The sequence below is a fragment of the Elgaria multicarinata genome, chromosome 9 (assembly GCF_023053635.1).
Source record: "Elgaria multicarinata webbii isolate HBS135686 ecotype San Diego chromosome 9, rElgMul1.1.pri, whole genome shotgun sequence".
Taxonomy (NCBI): Eukaryota; Metazoa; Chordata; class Lepidosauria; order Squamata; family Anguidae; genus Elgaria; species Elgaria multicarinata.
In genome coordinates, this window is record NC_086179.1 from 9,152,439 (window position 1) to 9,174,469 (window position 22,031).

Genomic DNA, 22,031 nt, shown 5'->3' on the forward strand with positions numbered 1-22,031 from the left:
TGTTTCTCGCCTGCCCAAGGGCCTCTACTTCCCTTGCTCGGCTTCGTCCATTTTCGTCTGCTGCCCCTTACGCCTGGAACGCTCTTCCAGAACATTTGAGAACTACAAGTTCAACCACAGCTTTTAAAGCTCAACTAAAAACTTTTCTTTTTCCTAAAGCTTTTAAAACTTGATGTTGTGCAGACTTCTACTGTTACTTTCTACTGTTAGTTTTACCCTACCCTGTGCCTGCTTACCCTACCCTGTACCTGTTTGCATTCTCTTCCCCTCCTTATTGTTTTACTATGATTTTATTAGATTGTAAGCCTATGCGGCAGGGTCTTGCTATTTACTGTTTTACTCTGTACAGCACCATGTACACTGATGGTGCTATATAAATAAATAATAATAATAATAATAATAATAATAATAATCTTTTCTTTCTTCTTGAATTACTTTAATGGGGCAGCCCAGGAAGAATTTAACTCTCTCCTCCCTTTCTATTCCCACCAGGAGAACTTAAGCTGCCTACAATTCAGAAAAATGTGAAGAAAAGTATTCGCGATGACACCTCTTTGTTCTGCCTTGGTATTGGATTCGACGTGGACTATGACTTCTTGAAGAGACTGGCTCATGAAAACAACGGCATGGCACAGCGGATTTTTGGAAATCAGGATACATCTTCTCAGATGAAGGTGAATTCCCATTCCCTTGTATCAAATACAAGAAAGACAAAAATGATGTCATTGCTAAATCTATTTTTTTTCCCAATTTGGCAATTACGTTTTTGGCAGGTACATCCAAAGCACTTTCCACAAAAAAGGAAGACATTTATATTTTGAAATATTTTTTTATTTATTTTATTTATTGCATTTATACCGCCCAATAGCCGAAGCTCCCTGGGCGGTTCACAAAAACTAAAACCATTCAACGTATAAAACAAACAATATAAAAACTTGTTATAAAATACATGTTAAAAAGTGATTAAAAACATACCACACATGATTAAAACATCTTTAAAACATCCTTAAAACATCCTTGGAAAGGAAGGAAAGGAACCTCTTGTGCAAGCACTTGAGTCATTGCTGACTCCTAGAGGGACACCTGCTTTCGCTGACATTTTCTTGGCAGACTTTGTAATGGGGTGGTTTGCCGTTGCCTTCCCCAGTCACAGTTACCTTTCCCCCAGCTAGCTGGGTACTCATTTTACTGACCTCGGAAGGATGGAAGGCTGAGTCGACCTGAGCCGGCTGCCTGAGAACCAGCTTCCGCTGGGATTGAACTCAGGCCGTGGGGAGAGTTTCGGCTGCAGTAACTGCCGCTTACCACTCTGCGCCACACGAGGCTCCTTAAAGCATACTAAAATTTCACTGGATAGGCCTGCCAGAATAAATCAGTATTTATTGCTTTTTTAAGCTCTAAAAGACTGTAAAGTTGACGAATCTCCTCCGGCAGGCCATTCCACAATCTGTGGGCAGCAGAAGAAAAGGTCCTCTGGGTAACAGTTGTAATCTTGGATTATCATTGGTCGGGATGAATGTCAATATTATGGCCCTTTCTACAACTAAGGGTTATCCCAGGAAAATGGAGGGCTCATCCCTGCCTGCTCCCGGGATCCTCTGTATGGCATTTGGATGCACAGGAACGATCCTGGGACGATCCCAGGATGTGAACCGCCCAGAGAGCTCCGGCTATTGGGCGGTATAAAAATGTAATAAATAAATAAATAAATAAATATAGGGCTGGTGTAGACATGCCCACAGTTTCTCATTTTTCCAATAATTTATCCCAAATGTTATCCCAAATGTTCCAATAATTTATCCCAAAATTTATCCCAAATGTTGGGGATTTTTTTAAAAAAAATTGCATGAAAATTTCTGTGTGTTTTGTATGTAATTTGTCTAAAATACATTTTTGCAAGCATTTTTTCTAACATAATGCATTTTAACGTTATTTTCCCTACTATACTTTATTTTTTCTACTGTATACACTTTTTATGCATGTTATGATTGGAGATCTCCATTACAAAATTCAGGGAAGTGTGAACTTTGAAGAATAATTGGATTTTGGTTCGCATATTGGTTCAGAAGTGCAAAATTCGGTACATTTTCATTAAAAGCAAACTGAACAAATTTCTCCCCCACTCCAAATCATTCGTTCTTACTGAAATTTGTTCCACTACAACCTAAACCAATGTAATAATTAGAACTGTAGTTTCTTTCCTTCCTTCTGCTAGACTCATTTTTGCTGCTACTAATATAAGCAGAACCAATGTGTAAGTTCACATCCCATATTGTCTAGAATACATCCCAGTAACAGCATTTCAGGTGCATCTGATAGAGAATGCCCTCTCATGAAACTCATTATAAGAACTTCAGACCAAAATAGTCTCATCTTGGGACACTCTCACCATTCATGAAGGTACGTACAATTTTTGGTGGAGTATAGACATGGTGACATTACTATGAGTTGAACCTTTGGAATTTTTGGCCAATCTTATGAATACCCTGATATGTATGACTGTTTTGAAATCATGGCTTGTTGCTACCTAGAACAACCTTCAAAAAGTGGGTCAATCCATGATCTCATACTGCCATCAGTTTCCTACTTTTGTTATGAATGTGCTGCTATTCTTAAGACAGAGAGAGAGAAAACCTCCCAATATATCCAACACAGACATGAGTGTCTCATGCATGGCACAAGTTGCTTTTAAAACGAATCTGTCCTCATTTCGGTGCCTTTTTGGAATTTGCAGAAATTCTACAACCAGGTCTCCACTCCACTGCTCAAGAAATTGGAGTTCAACTACCCCCAGGGATTGGTGTCTGACGTCACCCACAACAGCTTCCAGAATTATTTTGGAGGGTCTGAGATTGTGGTAGCAGGAAAAGTTGACACCGAAAATGTGCAGCATTTGCAGAGTGTGATCACAGCTACTGCCGTGAGTACACAAGTTTGCCCACATCTCTCTTTCCCAAGCATGGTATATTTATGCAATGACTGAAGCTTTCTCAGACCCATTATGGAGAAACTGTGGACCTCCCAGGCAAGTCAATCTTCCAGAGATTCTCCCATAAGCCACTGGCCACTGCCATCACCCCCTCTACCTGGTTTAAATTCTATAGGGAATTCCAAGATCTTAGGGCCATTTTTCACATCCTAAGTCAAGTATATGCTGTATTGTGGTGAACATGTCTTCTTAACAGATCACCACATGGTGAAAACTAGAACAGCCTTCCCCAACCAGGGTTCCTTCTGATATTTGGGACGACAACTCCCATCAGTCTCAGCCAGCATGGCCAGAGTCAGAGATGATGGGAATGGTAGCCAAAACAGCTGGAGGGAACCAGGTTGGAGAAGGATGCACTAGAACATATACCTGAAGCTCATGTGGTAAATCTCAGAAGTCAGCATTTAAGGCCAGTTTGAATCAAGAGACCATGATTAACTGGGGTCTCTTTTCTTCACTGGCAACTTCCTTCAGTCTCTGATTGGATCCTATAAATAAATATCCAGCTGAAACCAGATGAAGGGCTAGGTAACAGATGACTTAAATTATTCCTGTGGATGTGTTTCATTGTGATCAATAATAAACTGTCTTCTGTGGAGATTTATTTGGACTTTTAGCTAATCTACTCCTTAAGGCTGAGGGTCAGTCACTAGTGTATAAAACACAGACAGTAAATTGTCCAACGAAAAACTTTGGTAAATCAAACCCACACTACTAATTTGAAGATAATGAATTAACCCTGAGTACCAAATGCCACCACAGGAAGCTTTAAAATAATTTACAAAAGAGCCTCAGGCTTTGGTGACTCTCCAAGAGAAAGGGGCCCTACAGATGTGGAGAAGCTACCTCTGTACATCTCTACCTGTCCTTGTTGTTCGGGCTAGGCACATGACCGAGACAACCATTTCAGCAGATCTTAAGACAACCTTTCCATACTGACTTCCCTCCAGCTGTGTTGGACTACAGCTCCCAGTCTTTTCACCATGCATGATGGGAATTGTAGTCCAGTAAATCTGGCAGGCAACAGGTTAGGGAAGACTGTCCTAAGCAAATGTCATAAAGCACCTACTTTGAATTGGCTCATATTTGCATTTGTATCTCTCTGGCTTCTTTTCACTGTTTAGTCCAATGCACAATTAGTCTTGGAGACCTTAGAAGATGTCGAGGGACTGGATGAATTCCTGAACAATGATAAGCACGCAGACCCCAAATTCACTGAAAAGCTGTGGGCCTACATTACCATCAACCAACTTATGGCTGAGAGGTGAGAAGGAAAGTATCCATTGGATTTCTTAGAGTCGAGGTGGGCAACTTGTGGCTCTCTGGGTGTTTTGGCCTACAATTCCCATCATCCCTCACTATGGATATGCTGGCTAGGACTGATAGGAGTTGTAGGCCAGACCACCTCAAGGGCTACCCCAACCCCCCATCTTAGAGCCTTCCCAGAAGAGAGAAAGAGAATATTTATTATTTTTAGCAATAAAGTAGTGCTAGCTTGGATCTGATGCTGGTTGGATCCCAACTATAGCAGCTTACCTAACCTGGTGTCCTCCCAATGTATTGGGCTGCAGCACCCATAATTCTCAGCCATGCTGGCTGGGAATTATGGGAGTTGAAGTGCAAGACTTCAGTAGGGCATGAGATTGGGGAAGGCTGCACTTTGGGCTCTGCGGGGTGGGGATATACAGTGGTGAAGGACATGTTGAGGGGTTTCACCTGTTTTCTTTTGACCACACACACACACACACAGGATAGATGTGGGATGGGGCAGGGGACACCCATAAGAAGTTGCCACCACCTAATGAAAACCTCAACCCAGCAACAAAAAACAGGCAGGGAGCAGCCTCAGTTAGGAAGTGTGGGTGTGCCTCACCCTCAGGGCCCTTTGATACCTAGCATCAGGGCTGGCCCTACCATTTGGCAGGGTGAGGCAATCACCTCAGGCAGCAGATGCTGGGGGAAACAGTGACAGCCACCCAGCTGTGCCTCCTGAACTGTTCCTCTCTGTTAGAGGACGGAATTGCATATGCCACAAAATTAGTGTACTCCCTGAGGACACTTTCCTATTGCTAGTGTTGAATTAAGGTTCAACTGCCATTCCAACTGAGTTCTGTACGTGGGATGGGAAGGGGGCGCCATCTTGTCCTTCACCCCAGGCAGCAAAATGTCTTGGGCCAGCCCTGTCCACCATTTTGTATTGACGTAGAAGAGGGCTCCTTATCGTCCCTGGCCCAGACTCAGCAGTTTCCCTTTATACTTACCCACACAGCCTCCATCTGAAATAGCTTTCATGCTTCTATCTGTATCTAGCAGTATCCAGGCTCCTGTGCCTACTCTAGAGTAAGAAATGGGGGGAATGTAGATGTTTGGCCCTCAGCATCCTTCACAGTTAAATCTGTTCTGGAATATTGGAAACTAGAACCCAGACAATATTTGATGGGTCTTAATGTCTTACAACAGGTGAAGGCAACCTAGTGCCCTCCAGGTGTTTTGAATTCCAACTTCCATAAGCCCCATCTAGCATAGACCTTGGTCAGGGATAATGGGAGTTGTAGTCCAAAACATCCAGGGAGCTCCAGTTTGCCTATGCTTGCCTTACAGTGTCCTCTATCCCACCCATTCCACTATTTTTCCTTTCCCAAATCCTCCCTGCTAGGAGGTCCCCCATATCACATCATATAAATATAATACAATCGAAATGCAATTCTGTTGTTCAGACTTTAATAGCTGATTGCTGTTTGGTTTTTTCGACACCACCTAGAAACTTGGCCACTACAGCTGCCCTAAAAAGGAACATCACAAAGACCATCTTACAGATGTCCCTGGACCATCACATTGTGACCCCCTACACGGCTATGCTGATTGAGAGCCCAAGTGGAGACGAGCTCATGTTGGCTGACTCCCCCCAAGACCGCAAGAGGACCTGCTGCCCAGGTGGGTCCCTTCGCTGTCTCTTAGCTCCATCAGATGAGTGGGATTTTTGCATGCTCGTTACTGGGCACTCACAGATTTTCGCAGGTCCCTCTCATGATGCCGTCTGCCTCCCGCCCCTTCTAGACTTCGTTGCACGACAAAAAAAACCCCAACAACCCCAGTAAGTCTGGCTTATTTTTAAAGATGAAATTTGCCGCTATCTCCTGCTATGTGCAGGAGAAGCGGCAGGATCAAAACGGCCCACTGAAAGGGCCACGTGCACGTTGTTTACTTCCTCTTTCGAAAGAGGAAGTAATGAGGAACAAATGCGCAGGCAGAGAAGCAAGGGTAAGCAAACGCGATTTCGCCCTGTGTGATGACGCTCTCTGTCTGTGGGTCCCACGCATCCGCCAGGAGTGAGACATGGTGTCCTTCGTCTCCATTCCAATTGCATTCCTTTCCTCCCCAAACAGGTGCGCTAACCATCGGCCAGCCAAAGCCTGACGGTTCCATCCCATCTTGGGCCAAAACCCCATCAAAGGATCCATTCTCTCTTGTCATGGGACCAACTGCAGCAGCTGTACACGAGGGTAAGAGAAGCTGAGCCTCTATTTTACACTCACTCTTTCTTCCGATAGGGAAGAGAATTCAAAAATCCAAGAACAGGGGAAGTTGTTCTTGCTGTTATTAGGAGAAGGAGGAGGTGCATTTGCAAAGCTTAGTCTAATAATCAATTAGATTAATTCCTTAAAAATATTCTCATTGACTAACAGTGTAATCCTATGTATATGTACTCAGAATTTATTTATTTTCAGTTCTATACCAGTTCTATACCCAATAGCCAAACAAAAGTAAGTGCTATTGAATTTAATGGACCGTATTCCTGCCAGTTAATGTTGTATAGGTAGACCTAGGGTTGTATCGCATGGGTTATATACAGCGTTAGTGTAATGCAAGTCCCATTCATTTCAATGGACCTGCTCTAAGTTGGACTAACATTGGATATAACCCCTACATGTCGGGAAGAAACGACCTTGAACTTAGTAGAGCTTATATTCAAACAGGCATACGTAGGATCAGGCTGCAAGGATTGCACCCAATTAATTGGGCAGCCAGTGTTTTTAAATGCCTAAATTGTACTTAATACAAGCACGTTATTTCGGAATTACATTTCTGTATAGTATGACCAACCACAATATATAAAATAGGGGTGTGCATAGACCCCCCGCTCCGCTTCACTTGCAGATCCGCCATTTTCCGGATCGGGCCGCTCCGCCCCGCCCCCGCTCCGCCCACTTCCGCTCCGCTCCGCCCGGAGCTCCGGATCCGGATCCGGAGCTCCGTTTCCCCCCCCCCATAGGCTTGCATTGAAAGCTAAAAAATTATACAACTTTTTTTCTGTTCAAGTTAGAAACCTCATGTTTGGCACCATGACACCTCATGGGGATATACACACGCATGCCAAGTTTCAAAGCAATCCCATCATCCCCTGATTTTTGGCGAATTTTTGAAAATCGGGCACCCCACACACAACATCCCTGCGAGGTGGGCAGGGGAGGAGGGAGGGAAGGCAGGCAGGCATGCAGCTGGCATTTCTGGGGGCATAAGGAAGTGAGCCAAGGATAAGCCAGTAATGCATATAAAATGGAATAAATCAATCAATAAACAAAGGAGGGGTGGAATTAAAAGCAGCAGTGTTGCTCAATAAACAACAAGAAGAACTTTTTTTAAAAGGCTATATCTGTCTTTTACCAGCAATAGGGGGACGTGCCCGGGGGAGGGGGAAGTAGCTGCCAGTTCAAGACACTGACAGCCACAGCTCCGAGAAGAAGTAAAACGCTCACTTCGACTCAGAACAGGCATTGCTCCACCACTGAAAAGTGACCATTCACTTCAACTCATGATAGGCATTGCTCCACCGTTTTACTCTCTTTGGAAGGCTCTAATGGCCTTCCAGTGCAGGAGAGAGTGGGGGCACGTCCACGATGAGATGCCCTAGGGGAGCTCATCCCCTTGCACCACATCGATTCAGTTGTTCCCCAAGGTTAGGGTGGGGAGCAGTGCTGTGTTTCTGTCTCTTATTCTTGGCTTAGTATATGATTTCAGGTTGTGTTTGTGCATTTGGTGGGGCTACTGTGTTAAAAAACACGGGGAAAAGCCCGTTCAGATGAAGAAAGAGAAGTTTCCCAGAATCCCAAGTTACCTGTTTTGCCTATGCCCTCCTCCAACTTTGGGATCATCATGACCGGGAGCTGACTCTGCCCCTCAGCCCTTTGAAAAAGGTATTTTTCCCGCCGATTTTTTAAAAACGTCTAGCCCGCGACCCGTACGATGCAGAAAGTTGAGAGTGGTCTCAAAATGACCCCCATCCACGACTCTCTGTGCACAAGAATTTTCAGAACGATAGCTTAACCCCCCCCCCAGTTATCCCCGATTCTTTCCCTCAATGCAATCCTATGGGCGAAAAGCCGAAAACGCAGTTTGAGCCGCGCGGTTGACCCGATTTTCACAAAAATATAGCCCGCGACCCAGACAACGCAGAAAGTTGAGAGTGGTCTCAAAATGACCCCCATCCACGACTCTCTGTGCACAAGAATTTCCAGAACGATAGCTTAAACCCCCCCCCCAGTTATCCCCAATTCTTTCCCTCAATGCAATCCTATGGGCGAAAAGCCGAAAACGCAGTTTGAACCGCGCGGTTGACCCAATTTTCACAAAAATATAGCCCGCGACCCAGACAACGCAGAAAGTTGAGAGTGGTCTCAAAATGACCCCCATCCACGACTCTCTGTGCACAAGAATTTTCAGAATGATAGCTTCAAAAACAACGTAGTTATGCGCGATTATTTGCCGCAATGCAATCCTATGGCGAAATGTTTTCAAGATGGCGACCGGAGCGCTCCGCCTGAACTCGGAGCTCCGAAAAATGGGCGCTTCTCTTCGCCTTGCTTCTAGGGGGTCCGCGGTCCGCTCCTACTCCGCCTCTGGGTAAGGCGGAGCAGGCCAATCCGCTACTGCTTCTACGCTCCTAATCGGAGCGGAGCACATCCCTAATATAAAACGTGATTGGTGCGCAACCTCTTGGAAGAGGCATTTCCTCCTGTGTGTGAGAGAAGGTGCGAGACCTCTTCTAAGAGCATGCATGCGCTGAGTGACACATGGGTGCATTGTCTAAGAGCATCTCAACATTAAGAGCTCCATCACAGCTATTTTTTTTTATCCGGTTTTCATCTGCGTTTCCCCCCTCCGTTTCCTTAACGAGCCGAACACTGGACACTTTCACGTCTGTGCGTTGTTGCGCTCTTTCAGCTCAGGTGTCTTTTCACCTGGACCACTACTATGCCAGCGAAATCTCCCACGCCACCCCTTACATTCTCCTTTCCCCTGCAGTTAACCTGGGAGTAAGTACTAACATGAACCAACAGAAAGAAGAAGAAAATAACTAAAAATAATCACATTGGATTGGGTGGAGGTTGGGGAGGTGGAAGACTGGATTTCCTTTAGGGGGTGGCGTAGAATTAATTCACTGTGCCTGAATACAACTCAGCAAGGATACACAGCTCCTGGGACCCCAGGACTTAATGTCATGTCCCTCCCAAGCCCTCCTATTTTCAATGGGAGGCAAATGATGAGGTTTGCAAAGTAATCCACAAAGTCTTTATTAAGCAACAAACGTCTCTTAACCTGAATAGAGTCTACCTCTTTGAAAAGACGCTCTAAGCAATTACTATGCAAACTAAGCAAGACAACTGTCTGTTCAAGAAGAGAGAGAGGAGTTACTTCTCAAATGCCTGTAACTTTAAGGCACCTGGTGCGCCGACTTTCTCACGGCCTCTTTATGCGCTGTGCATTTGAGCTTCCGGCGGACTCTAGCATCAGTTAGTGTTTCAGAATGCTCACCCCCGGAAGCTCCCTCATTTCCCTCTGAGGGTGTAGGATTTGGCCTTGAGGAGATAAGCTCTGGAGTGGGCTGATTTCCAGCTGAGGAATCTCCCTTGAAAGCTTTCTCCCCCACTGGTACGGTCTGGCTGGTGTCTGGTACTGCATCTTCTAGTTCTGAATCTGATTCTGATTGATTACCTGAAACCCCTTCTCCCGAAACAGGGGCAGTAGGGTTAGACATGACATTTAGGATGTATTTCTGCCCTACCACCCAGAACAACTTGCTCTTAGGGGAGGGGTGGGGGATCTGTGGCCTCTCTGATGTCGTTGGAGTACAGCCTCCATCATCCCTGACCTTTGGCCATGCTGGCTGGGGCAAATGGAAGTTGGAGTCCCACCCCTGCCTTCGACCAGTCCTACCCAGACTGTGATCTGCTCATCCCTCCCCCTTCTCATGGGTGCAGCTTCTCTCTTGCTCTGGTGTCCAGATGCGTGCAACTGGGACTTCTCTTGGCCCATTGGGGGGCTTTCCCCCATATTCTGTGTGTTTCTGTGGGAGGGGTTTGGAATGACTCCTGCGCTGGCAGAGTGGAGAAGCAGGACGCTGGTAACTGGCTGCTTGATAAACCAGTTGTATTGGATGCTGTAGGTAATCCGATGTAACATTATTTTTTTATTTATTTTATTATAGCACTTTTATCCCGCCTTTTAGCCAAAAAGGCTCTCAAGGCGGCTTACAAAAATATTTCTTCAGACAGTCCCTGCCCACAGGCTTACAAACTAAACAACAACAACAACAACATGACACAAAAGGAATGGGGATTGGGAGGGAGAAGGAAAAAAGCAGCAGCAGCAAATTCAAGCACTAGATTCTTAGTTGCAAAGTTCAGCAGCTGCTTCCTCTCCCTCTAATAGCCTCATACAGACCAAGGCACAATGGAAGGCTGCCTGGCTGCCGGTTCCTTTCCCTGCGACGGTCGGTAGCAGGACGGAGGGGGCTCTAACACAGGGAAATGTGTGAACCCCAACTTTTTTTTTTTACGCACCAAATTTGACCCAGGAGAAATGCAACCAAACGAGGATAATTGACTGCCACACAGGCCCATGCATTTGTAATCTGGAACATCTTTGATACCTGATTTCCAGATTTGCTGGGACTGGTGGTAAGGAGGAAGTTGCTACTCCATGCATGGAGCATCCTTGAGGCATTGTCTCACTTCTTTTTGGGGCGGCTCCTTCCATCACTTCTAGGTTTTCTTTTCCTTGAACCTCCAGATATTCTGGTTAGGTTCTGTAGGTGCGACCTGGGCTCTACTGATAAGAGCCATTCACGTTGCTCCTTATCTCCACATGCTGCCCCGTTTCTCCCTGAGGCTCCACCCCTTCTCTCAGAGGCACAGGACCGGGCTCCTGTATCTTTAACAGTTGTATTGAAAGGGGAATTTAGGCAGGTGTTATTTGTATGCACGCAGCACCTGGTGAAATTCCCTCTCCATCACAACCTTTAGAGCTGCAGGAGCTATAATAGAGTGACCAGATACAAAAGAGGGCAGGGCTCCTGCAGCTTTAACTGTTGTAATGAAGAGGGAATTTCACCAGGGGCTGCATGCATACCAATGACACCTGCTGAAATTCCCTTTTCTATGCAACTGTTAAAGATACAGGAGCCCTGTCCTCCTTTTCATATGGTCACCCTAGCTCAGGACCTCTCTTTATTTCTCCTCTCCTATCACCCCTGTTGTGGAGTGATGGATGCTCTAGCCAGACCTATCTATGCTCATCCTTCAGGGGCAATGCAGAGTCATCATAGAGAGTTTAGAGTGTTAACTCTTTGCTTTCTTTTTTTAATGGCTGTAGCCAACGCATGTGTGGTCATGAGATAAATCAGACTCCTACAACCTGGTGTTCTCCATAGGGGTTAGATTCGGTGGTGTAGCAGGGCCAGGGCTCACAGAAACGCAGCACCAGGACTCCTCCTCCTCCTCCTCCTCCTCCTCCTCATTATTATTATTATTATTATTGATTGATTGATTCTGCTGTCATCTGTCACCCTCCTCATATTTCCCTGTTTCCTCTGACCTTAGCTGCAACCCTCAACAGTAGCTGGGGGAATTAAATTTTCCAAACAACAATCTATTGTTCCCTGTTGCAATGCAAAGCCTTTGTGTGGGAGGGAAGGTTGGTTTTGAGTGGGAAAACTAAGACCCATTTGTTTTATCGAATACCTACTCTTGGCAAACACGAGAACAGCTAAAACTGGGGCTTGTCTGTATGGCCTGTCATGGCTGCGCAGTGGCGCTGCATTGTTTATATGACGCAACTGCAAACTAGTAAGCTATGTTGGGCTTCCCCTCCCCCTAAAACTGCGCTTTTTCGCAGTGTTGTTTCATTGCAACTTTTTCAGTTGCTCCGAGGTCACCACATTGTTTTCTCGTTTGTTGGTGGTGACTTCAGTCTGGGTTGAGAAAGTGGGCATAGCTCCAGTGCAAATCGACACTTCTATGGCAGGTAGTGACTCTGCTGTTTCCTCCTCCATGAGAACATAAGAAGAGCCCTGCTGGATCAGACCAAGGGTCCATCTAGTCCAGCACTCTGTTGACACAGTGGCCAACCAGCCCTCGGCCAGGGATGAACAAGCAGGACATGGTGCAACAGCACCCTCCCACCCATGTTCCCCCGCAACTGGGGCACACAGGCTTACTGCCTCAAGTACTGGATGTAGCACAAAACTATCAGGGCTAATAGCCATTGATAACCTTTGCTTCCAGGAATTTATCCAACCAACCCCCTTTTGAAGCCATCCGGATTGGTGGCCATCACTACATCTTGTGGTAGTGAGTTCCATAATTTAACTATGCACTGTGTGAAGAAGTCCTTCCTTTTATTTATCCTTGATCTCCCACCAATCAGCTTCATGGGATGAGCCCGGGTTCTAGTATTTTGAGAGAGAGAGAAAATGTCTCCCTGTCCACATTCTCCACACCATGCATCATTTTGTACGCCTCTATCATGTTTCACCTTAGCCTCCTCTTCTCCAAGCTAAACAATCCCAGTTGATGTAGCCTTCCCTCGTAGGGGAGATGCTCCAGCCCCTTAATCATTTTAGTTGCCCTTTTCTGCACTTTTTCTAGCTCGATAATATCCTTTTTTAGGTGCGGTGACCAGAACTGTACCCGGTATTCTAAGTGTGGTCGCATCATAGATTTGTATAAGGGCAGTCTGATATTGGCCGTTTTATTCTCAATCCCTTTTCTTATAATCCCTAACACGGAGTTTGCCTTCTTGACAGCGGCCGCACACTGGGTGGACATTTTCATCGAGCTCTTCCACCACAATCCCAAGATCTCTCTCTTGTTCGGTCACCGCCAGCTCTGATCCCATTAGGTTATACTTGAAGTTGGGGTTTTTTGCTCCAACATTCATCATCTTACACTTGGTTACATTGAACCCCATCTGCCCTTTGGACGCCCACTCTCCCAGTTTGAAGAGATCCCTTTGGATCCATGCCCCCTCTCCTTCTCCCTTCCTTCCTATTTTGGGGGTGTGGGGAAGAAAGGGGGAAGTTTAGCAGAGCGGCTGACATTTTTCCTTCTCAAGATCACTCCGGCCTGAAACGGGCACGAATGGAGCTGTTTTTTTAACCAGCGCTGTGATGGAACTGGGTGGCCCGCACTCACCCATGTGACTCTATTGCTGCCTTTTCACAGCAGCGATGCTGCAGGAGGTTGAGGAAATCAGGAGGAAAAGTGTCATAGTATAGGCAACAGTCTAGGTTTGTTGATATGCATCAACAACACAGCTGTCTGCAACTACGGCCTCTCCTTCGGGACTTGGCTATGAAGACTGTCATGATAAGCACCTGCACTTCAAAAAGTGGAAGTTACAAAGAACATTAATAATAATAATAATAATAATAATAATAATAATAATAATAACAACAACAACAACAACAACAACAACCCAAACACTCTGGACAATGCATTAATTACACATTACATCTATCTTCTTCATTTATCTAAACAGGATCCTTAGTTATTGGCCAAGCACCGACTGACAATCTCATCCCACCTTGGGTGAAGCCCACCACGAAACCAGGGGGTCCATTAGCTGTGGTCATGGGTCCAACTATTTCTGCCATACATGCAGGTAACAGACGTTGGACTGAGTCCCCTTTTTCACTTTCATCTGTGTTTCCTCAGCGTAACAACTCCGGAGGTATTTGTAAGAAGACAAAGTGGAAGGGTGTGGGTGACCGTGGCCTTCGTCCCATCCAGGCTTCATGACAGCCTGGTCTTGCCCAGGGAATTGGTCACTCGTGGCTGTTCTGCAGCTAATCCAACCTCAGAAAACATTTGTGTGACAGGAGAAAACTAATCTCTTGGAGAGAGGTCTAAACACAGCCAAAAAATCAGGATGGGGCAAGGTTTCTGAATGAGGATCTAGTTAGCTAGCATCATTCATTTCATTACTATCCGTCGCTCCAAATGACAGCCCAGATAGATGCGACAGCCAGGAGTGCCTACTATCAGCTTCGGCTGATATGCCAGCTGCACCCCTTCCTAGAGTTAGAAGACCTAAAGATGGGAGTGCACATGCTGGTAACTTTGAGGTTCAACTTCTGCAATGCGCTCTACATAGGGCTACCTTTGTGCCTAGTCCAGAAACTTCAACTAGTTCAAAATATGGCAGCCAGGTTGGTCACTGGTACATCTAGGGGTGATCATGTTACACCAGTTTTAAAATCACTTCACTGGCTGCCAATTAGTTTCTAGGCAAAGTATAAAGTGTTGGTTATTACCTTTAAAGTCCTACATGGTTTGGGTCCAAGTTACCTGCGGGATCACCTTCTCCCGTACAACCTGCCCCGCACACTCAGGTCCTCTGGGAAGAGTTTACTCCAGTCTGGCAACTGTTACCCAGAGGACCTTTTCTTCTGCTGCCCCCAGACTGTGGAATGGCCTGCCAGAGGAGATTCATCAGCTTAATGCTCTCTCTGAGATTCAGACAGCTGTAAAGACTAGTCTCTTCTGGAAGGCCTACCCAGATGAATTTTAAACCTAAGAATTTTAAGATGTTGTGATTGTTATTTTAATATTGTATTGGTTTTATATGTTCTTTTAACTAATTTTATGTATTATATTTTATTTAGTGTTCTTCCCCGCCTTGATCCAGAGGGAGAGGCGGGTACTAAATAAAATTATTATTATTATTATTATTATTATTATTATTATTATTATTATTATTATTATTCCAACCCATAGCTGAAGCTGTCTGGATGGTGTACAACAAGAAAGCTAAGGCATTTGGGATCCCCCCCTCCAAAAGGAATATGCAAGCACAGACTTGGGAATAAAGGAAGATCCCTGGGGGAAACAAACTGGAGTTCTTTGCTCTTCCTGACTCCAGTAGCCAGCATTTCTGGCTCAACATTTAAAATGCTTTTACACTGATCCATTGGCAGAGCAATCCTATGCCCATCCTACACTCTGCTGGCAGAGCAGGGGGAGCAATGGAGGCAGCGAATCTCTGCCACTCAATGCTCCTTTTGAGCGTATCTAGAGAAGTCAAAGGTGAGGACAGGAGCTGGGAAGCTTTAGGACCCCGAGGATCCTTGGTGCTTTTCCTCTGTGCCGCCTCCCTCCCTCATTTGCATCTTCACCCAAAGTCAGGACTCCGACCTCGGGTGAGGAAACACTGAGGTGCTTTCTGTGGCAGCTGCAAGGGGCAAGATGGTCCAAAGGCGTGAAATCCCCATTTGGATTTCTCCTTCCAAGGTCATAGCAGTGTCTACAGCCTCAGGGAGGGACTTCTGTACTGCCCTGTGGTCCTTGGGATGCTCTCCAAAGGAATATAAGGTTGCTCTCTAATTCTTCCAAATTCATATATATCATTTTTCGTGGGATGATAAGAATCATAGAAAAGTAGAGTTGGAAGGGGCCTACAAGGCCATCGAGTCCAACCCCCTGCTCAATGCAGGAATCCACCCTAAAGCATCCCTGACAGATGGTTGTCCAGCTGCCTCTTGAAGGCCTCTAGGGTGGGAGAGCCCACAACCTCCTTAGGTCACTGGTTCCATTGTTGTACTGCTCTAACAGTGAGAAGGTAGATCTAACTCCCATAAGCCTCTGCCAGCATGGCCAAAGGTCAGGAACGCTGAGAGATAGTCCCAAACATCTGGAGATCTACCTTCTGCCCACCCTTGACACAATTTATGGTCTATACATATACATGATAAGAAGGAAAAGCCAAACGGGAGCTAATAATGACCCAAATAAGTTCTGGTTTTTTGACATGCAGATTTTAACACAGATTTTCTGTGTGGTGCTGATAATGTCCAGGATTTATTTATTTATTTAAAGATGATAGACACCTTAACGTATTATGATGTGTTATGTTTCAATCAAATTAAGGCCATTTTTAATAAAATTGCAATTGCAGCATTTCAAGAGTTAATTTTATCTGTTTGGGTTTTTTTTTTTTTTACAAGAAACCAAACCAAACTTGAATTAAGGAATGCCATTGGAGACACACATCATACACGCATTCTTTGTTCTGCAATAAAGAAATGGTGATATTGACATTCACGCCACCATTGTCTCCTAGTTATTTCACAGCCTGCTGATGCCTTTGAGGCCTTTGAGATAGGGTAGGAAAGCCATCTAAAGGGCCTCATGCTGAATCAAGATGACGGGGCTGGTTTGACGCCGTTGTTATATGGATCTATCGCCAATCCTACCCCATTTCCACAGACAGATTGGGACAACCAGTAACTGAAACACATGTCATTCTCATTTTAACAGTATTGTCTTTTCCACAAGAGATCACAGCCAGTCAGTGGGATAACTAGATTTCATCCATCTTCTTCCATCACAGGTCCTTTAATTGTAGGGCAAGCCAAGGCTGATAATTCCACCCCATCTTTGGGCAAGCCCACAAACAACGCTGCTGGCACTAACCGCATTCATTCAGGTAGAAGATATTGTACTTTTTCTGTTTTACTGTCATTTACTTCCTTTGGTTTAGGGCAGGCCTGTACACAGTGTATGGGGGGTGGGCAGACACCTCCCATCTTCTTGAATCTGCTGTGTGTAGAGGCTTGCTTTTAGGTAGGGTGACCATACGGAAAGGAGGACAGGGCTCCTGTATCTTTAACAGCTGTATTGCAAGGGGAATTTCAGTTGGCATCATTTGTATTCCTGCAGCACCTGGTGAAATTCCCTGTTCATCACAACAGTTCAAGCTGCAGGAGCCCGGCCTTCTTGACCAGTTACAAAAGATGGCAGGGCTCCTGCAGCTTGAACTGTTGTGATGGAGAGGGAATTTCACCAGGTGCTGCATGCATACCAATGACACCTGCTGAAATTCCCCTTTAAATGCGACTGTTAAAGATACAGGAGCCATGTCCTCCTTTCCGTATGATCACCTTATTTTAGGTTGTTATATGCAGCTAGTGGATTAACACAGGCGTGCTGAATCTCAGTTCCCCAGAAGACCACACTGCTTTCCCTCAGTTTCAGAGCTTTTGTATAGCTTCCCCCCGCCACCAACTGTGGCCACTATGCGAACAAAATGTCAGACTAGATGGACCCTTGGTCTGAACCAGCACTACTCTTCTTATGTTCTATGAACATAATGTCCGGATCTGTGTCCGGATCTTCCTGTCCCCAAAGTTACCAGGTACCAACAAACTGCTGCAAGAGTGAATTGTTTCCGAGCCCAATTCAAGGTGCTGGTTTTAACCTATAAAGCCCTACATGGCTTGGGACTGCAATACCTGACGGAAAGCCTCTCCCGACATGAACCTACCCGTACACTGCGCTCAACATCTAAGGTCCTCCTCCGAGTACCTACTCCGAGGGAAGCTCGGAAGATGGCCTTCTCGGTGGTGGCCCCCCGACTGTGGAATAATCTCCCCGATGAGGCTCGCCTGATTTTCGCCTGAGGCCAAAAGGCATCGTATTTCAGTTTCTACCTCATTCCAATTAAGGTGCTGGGTTTGGAATAAGGAGTCCTCATGTTTGTGTGTGTGTGTGCTTTTCCTTGCATGGGAACCACTTGACTATGGCAAAACGTTTGCCTTGGTGAGTTACAACTTGGCGGGCAGGAGAATGAGATGGTGTTTGTGTTGTTTTTCAAAGGAAGGATGTGAATGTGGAATTGGGGAAGGGGGAGTTCCCCTGGCAAAGGAGAACCTTTCTTTCTGTGGTTCTTTCATCCTTCCTTCCTTTCTTGACTGCTTTTGCTTTTGTGTGTGTTGTTTTATAGCTGTATGTTAGTAATAAAGTTGTATTTTTGTGGCTGTAGGTTTGTAATTAAGTTGTTAACCCTGTTGGAGGTCTAAAAGGAGAGACAGAAATATTTTAACAAACAAATAAACTAGATTAGGGTGACCGTTTGAAAAGGAGGACATGCCTCATATATATACCTATATCTTCTCCCAGGCTAATAGCTTATGCTGAGTTTATTTATTTATTTATTTATTTATTTATCATATTTATACCCCGCTCCTCAGCCAAAAAAAATAAAAGGCTCTCGGAGCAGCTTACAATTAGTTAGCAACTTTCTTTTATCTGTCCTGAATCTCCCACCAATCAGCCCCATGGGGATGACCCCTTTGGGTTCTAGTATGCTGAGTTTTTTAACTGACTCCAGAATAGTTGTTTTTAATGGATATTATCTGTTTTTGTTTGTACTTTATGCTTTTTATGGTTTTAAATTTTGGATATTTGTTTTTAACGTTCACTGTTTTTAACTTTTGTAAACCGCCCGGAAAGTTTCAGCTATGGGGCGATATATAAATGTAATATATATATATATATATATATATATATTCTCGAAAGAGATGTATTAGCATATGCCCTTGACCTTCTTCATATAGAATCATAGGATCATAGAATAGCAGAGTTGGAAGGGGCCTACAAGGCCATCAAGTCCAACCCCCTGCTCAATGCAGGAATCCACCCTAAAGCATCCCTGGCAGGTGGTTGTCCAGCTGCCTCTTGAATGCCTCTAGTGTGGAAGAGTTCACCACCTCCCTAGGTCACTGATTCCATTGTTGTACTGCTCTAACAGTCAGGAAGTTTTTCCTGATGTCCAGCCGGAATCTGGCTTCCTTTAACTTGAGCCCGTTATTCCGTGTCCTGCACTCTGGGAGGATCAAGAAGAGATCCTGGCCCTCCTCTGTGTGACAACCTTTCAAGTATTTGAAGAGTGCTATCAGTGCATATAGCACTCTGGTAATATGAGTCTGGTAATATGCACTGCTTGTTTTTGTTTCCAGTGGACAACGATCCTCATTTTATCATCAACCTTCCAAGGCAACAGGAGAACATCTGCTTCAATATAGATTCTGAACCTGGTGCAATCCTGAATTTAATTTCAGATGCTGAGTCTGGTAAGATATATAAACTTCTCTTGTCGACCTACAAAGCTTTTCACTGTCTAGCTCCTTCCTATCTCTCCTCTTTCATCTCACACTATTGCCCCGCTCGTGCTCTTCGCTCCTCTGATGCCATGTTTCTCGCCTGCCCAAGGGTCTCTACTTCCCTTGCTCGGCTTCGTCCATTTTCTTCTGCTGCCCCTTATGCCTGGAACGCTCTTCCAGAACATTTGAGAACTACAAGTTCAACCGCAGCTTTTAAAGCTCAGCTAAAAACTTTTCTTTTTCCTAAAGCTTTTAAAACTTGATTTTGTTCTGACTTTATACTGTTAGTTTTACCCTACCCAGTGCCTGTTTACCCTACCCTGTGCCTGTTTGCATTCTCTTCCCCTCCTTGTTGTTTTATTATGATTTTATTAGAATGTAAGCCTATGCGGCAGGGTCTTGCTATTTACTGTTTTACTCTGTACAGCACCATGTACATTGATGGTGCTATATAAATAAATAAATAAATAATAATAATAATAATAATAATAATAATAATAATAATAATAATAGAAAATTACCATCTTGTGCGCTTAGAAAGAACGATAAAACGGTGGAGTTTGGGGGGGCTGGAATTCTGAGAATCAGAGGGTTGAAACAAACAAAACATGAATGCCGTGATTCCAAGCCCTCCCAACGAGATGTGAGATAATAAAGAGGCCTGCTGTGCAATCCACAAAGCTTTATTTAGTAAATAGACGTCTCTTCACACCTGAAAGGAGTGTGAATGCTAGGAGCTATCCTCTAAGCTTAATTAGCTTAACAAAGCAAGGCAGTTCCCTATCAACTAAATAGACAGTCTCCTGCAGTGCCCAACAGGCTTTAACTGAACCCCTCTTTCAGGGAGGGTCTTCAGTTTCAAACCTCTGTCAAGTGGCTAACCTAGTGGACTGCCTCCCACCTACTCTCAACTCCACCCTTTTGACTCCGTGATGGACTCTAGGATCTGTCAACTCTAATGTTCCCTCCTCCTTTGACAAAGACTGAGTTCCTAGGGAGGGGGAGAAGGGGGAGCTGGGTGTCCTGTTCGATAAGCTTCTGGGAAGATACTCCTTGACTCCTGGAGACTCTTGGAGAATTTCATTCCCCACTTCCTGACTTGACTCATCTACTTCTTCTTCAGGCTCTGAGTCTGATTTGGCGTATATACCAGGGAGACCGGGCCTGATCCTGACATTGAATTAGATAGGGTGACCATATTTTGGAAACCCCCAAGGGGGCGTGCCCACCAATATGTCCAGCAATTGCGCAGGCCAAGTAGAAGGCCCTATCGTGGCAGTCAGGGGGTTAGGGATGTGCTGGGCACCTGTTTCTCCCAGAATTTGGGGGCCAGGCCTGGTTGCCCCGGAGACCCTTCCTCTTACCAGAGGTCTCCAGGGTTTTCCTGGTCATATGGTCACCCTAAATTATTAGAGTAGAAATTGATTGATTGCATTTCTATAGCACCTTTTGGCAAAGCCACCCAGGGCAGTTTAGTTTTTAAATACCCAAACACAGAAATGTTACTAAAAACCAAAAATTCCCCACCAGAATACAGTTCTCTTAGGCCAACTGAAGGTTTGTTTAAGAGCTGATGGTTCAAGCTCCCCAGCCTGGGCTTCGAATTGAAATCAATTTTTGCAAGCCAGTTTTACAGGAGGACCCACTCACCTACCTGTTGTATAAATAACTCGTTTCAGGTGTACACGAAAGTCTTCTTTGTATGAACCAGTGGAATTTTAGGATGTTTTTAGGATGTTTTAATAATGTATACTATGTTTTTAATTCAGTTTTATGTATTTTATACGTATTGTTGTTCCCTGCCTCCATCCAAACAGAGAGGCGGGTAAGAAATTATTATTATTGTTGTTGTTGTTGTTATTATTATTATTATTATTATCCTGGAATCCAGAAGCAGCACTTATATGGGAAAACCAATTCATGTGCACTCATACTGCCATTCAAATACTCCAGAAGACACGCTTCATCAACCCAGAGATCATAGAATCAAAGAATAGCAGAGTTGGAAGGGGCCTACAAGACCATTGAGTCCAATCCCCTGCTCAATGCAGGAATCCACCCTAAAGCATCCCTGACAGATGGTTGTCCAGCTGCCTCTTGAAGGCCTCTAGTGTGGGAGAGCCCACAACCTCCCTAGGTAACTGATTCCATTGTTGTACTGCTCTAACAGTCAGGAAGTTTTTCCTGATGTTCAGATGAAATCTGGCTTCCTTTAACTTGAGCCCGTTATTCATAGAACCATGGAATCAGAATAGCAGAGCTGGAAGGGGCCTACAAGGCCATCGAGTCCAATCCCCTGCTCAATGCAGGAATCCACCCTAAAGCATCCCTGACAGATGGTTGTCCAGCTGCCTCTTGAAGGCCTCTAGTGTGGGAGAGCCCACAACCTCCCTAGGTAACTGATTCCATTGTTGTACTGCTCTAACAGTCAGGAAGTTTTTCCTGATGTTCAGATGAAATCTGGCTTCCTTTAACTTGAGCCCGTTATTCATAGAACCATGGAATCAGAATAGCAGAGCTGGAAGGGGCCTACAAGGCCATCGAGTCCAACCCCCTGCTCAATGCAGGAATCCACCCTAAAGCATACCTGACAGATGGTTGTCCAGCTGCCTCTTGAAGGCCTCTAGTGTGGGAGAGCCCACAACCTCCCTAGGTAACTGGTCCCATTGTTGTACTGCTCTAACAGTTAGGAAGTTTTTCCTGATGTTCAGATGGAATCTGGCTTCCTTTAACTTGAGCCCGTTATTCATAGAACCATGGAATCAGAATAGCAGAGCTGGAAGGGGCCTACAAGGCCATCGAGTCCAATCCCCTGCTCAATGC

At 45.0% G+C, this 22,031-nt stretch overlaps 1 protein-coding gene across 2 annotated transcripts in view; it reads left to right on the top strand.

The window, feature by feature from the left end:
* The window catches only part of ITIH2 (inter-alpha-trypsin inhibitor heavy chain 2), a 55,906-nt gene that overhangs the window by 29,382 nt on the left and 4,493 nt on the right, over window positions 1-22,031 (top strand). Inside the window, exons 12-19 of one of the 2 annotated variants that reach the window (XM_063134676.1) lie at window positions 493-674; window positions 2,735-2,920; window positions 4,114-4,253; window positions 5,751-5,923; window positions 6,376-6,492; window positions 13,808-13,930; window positions 16,658-16,753; window positions 19,065-19,178. In XM_063134676.1, the coding sequence (XP_062990746.1) occupies window positions 493-674; window positions 2,735-2,920; window positions 4,114-4,253; window positions 5,751-5,923; window positions 6,376-6,492; window positions 13,808-13,930; window positions 16,658-16,753; window positions 19,065-19,178 (1,131 nt within the window). The remainder of the gene's footprint in view (window positions 1-492; window positions 675-2,734; window positions 2,921-4,113; window positions 4,254-5,750; window positions 5,924-6,375; window positions 6,493-13,807; window positions 13,931-16,657; window positions 16,754-19,064; window positions 19,179-22,031) is intronic. The other variant, XM_063134677.1, reaches the window with a different exon arrangement.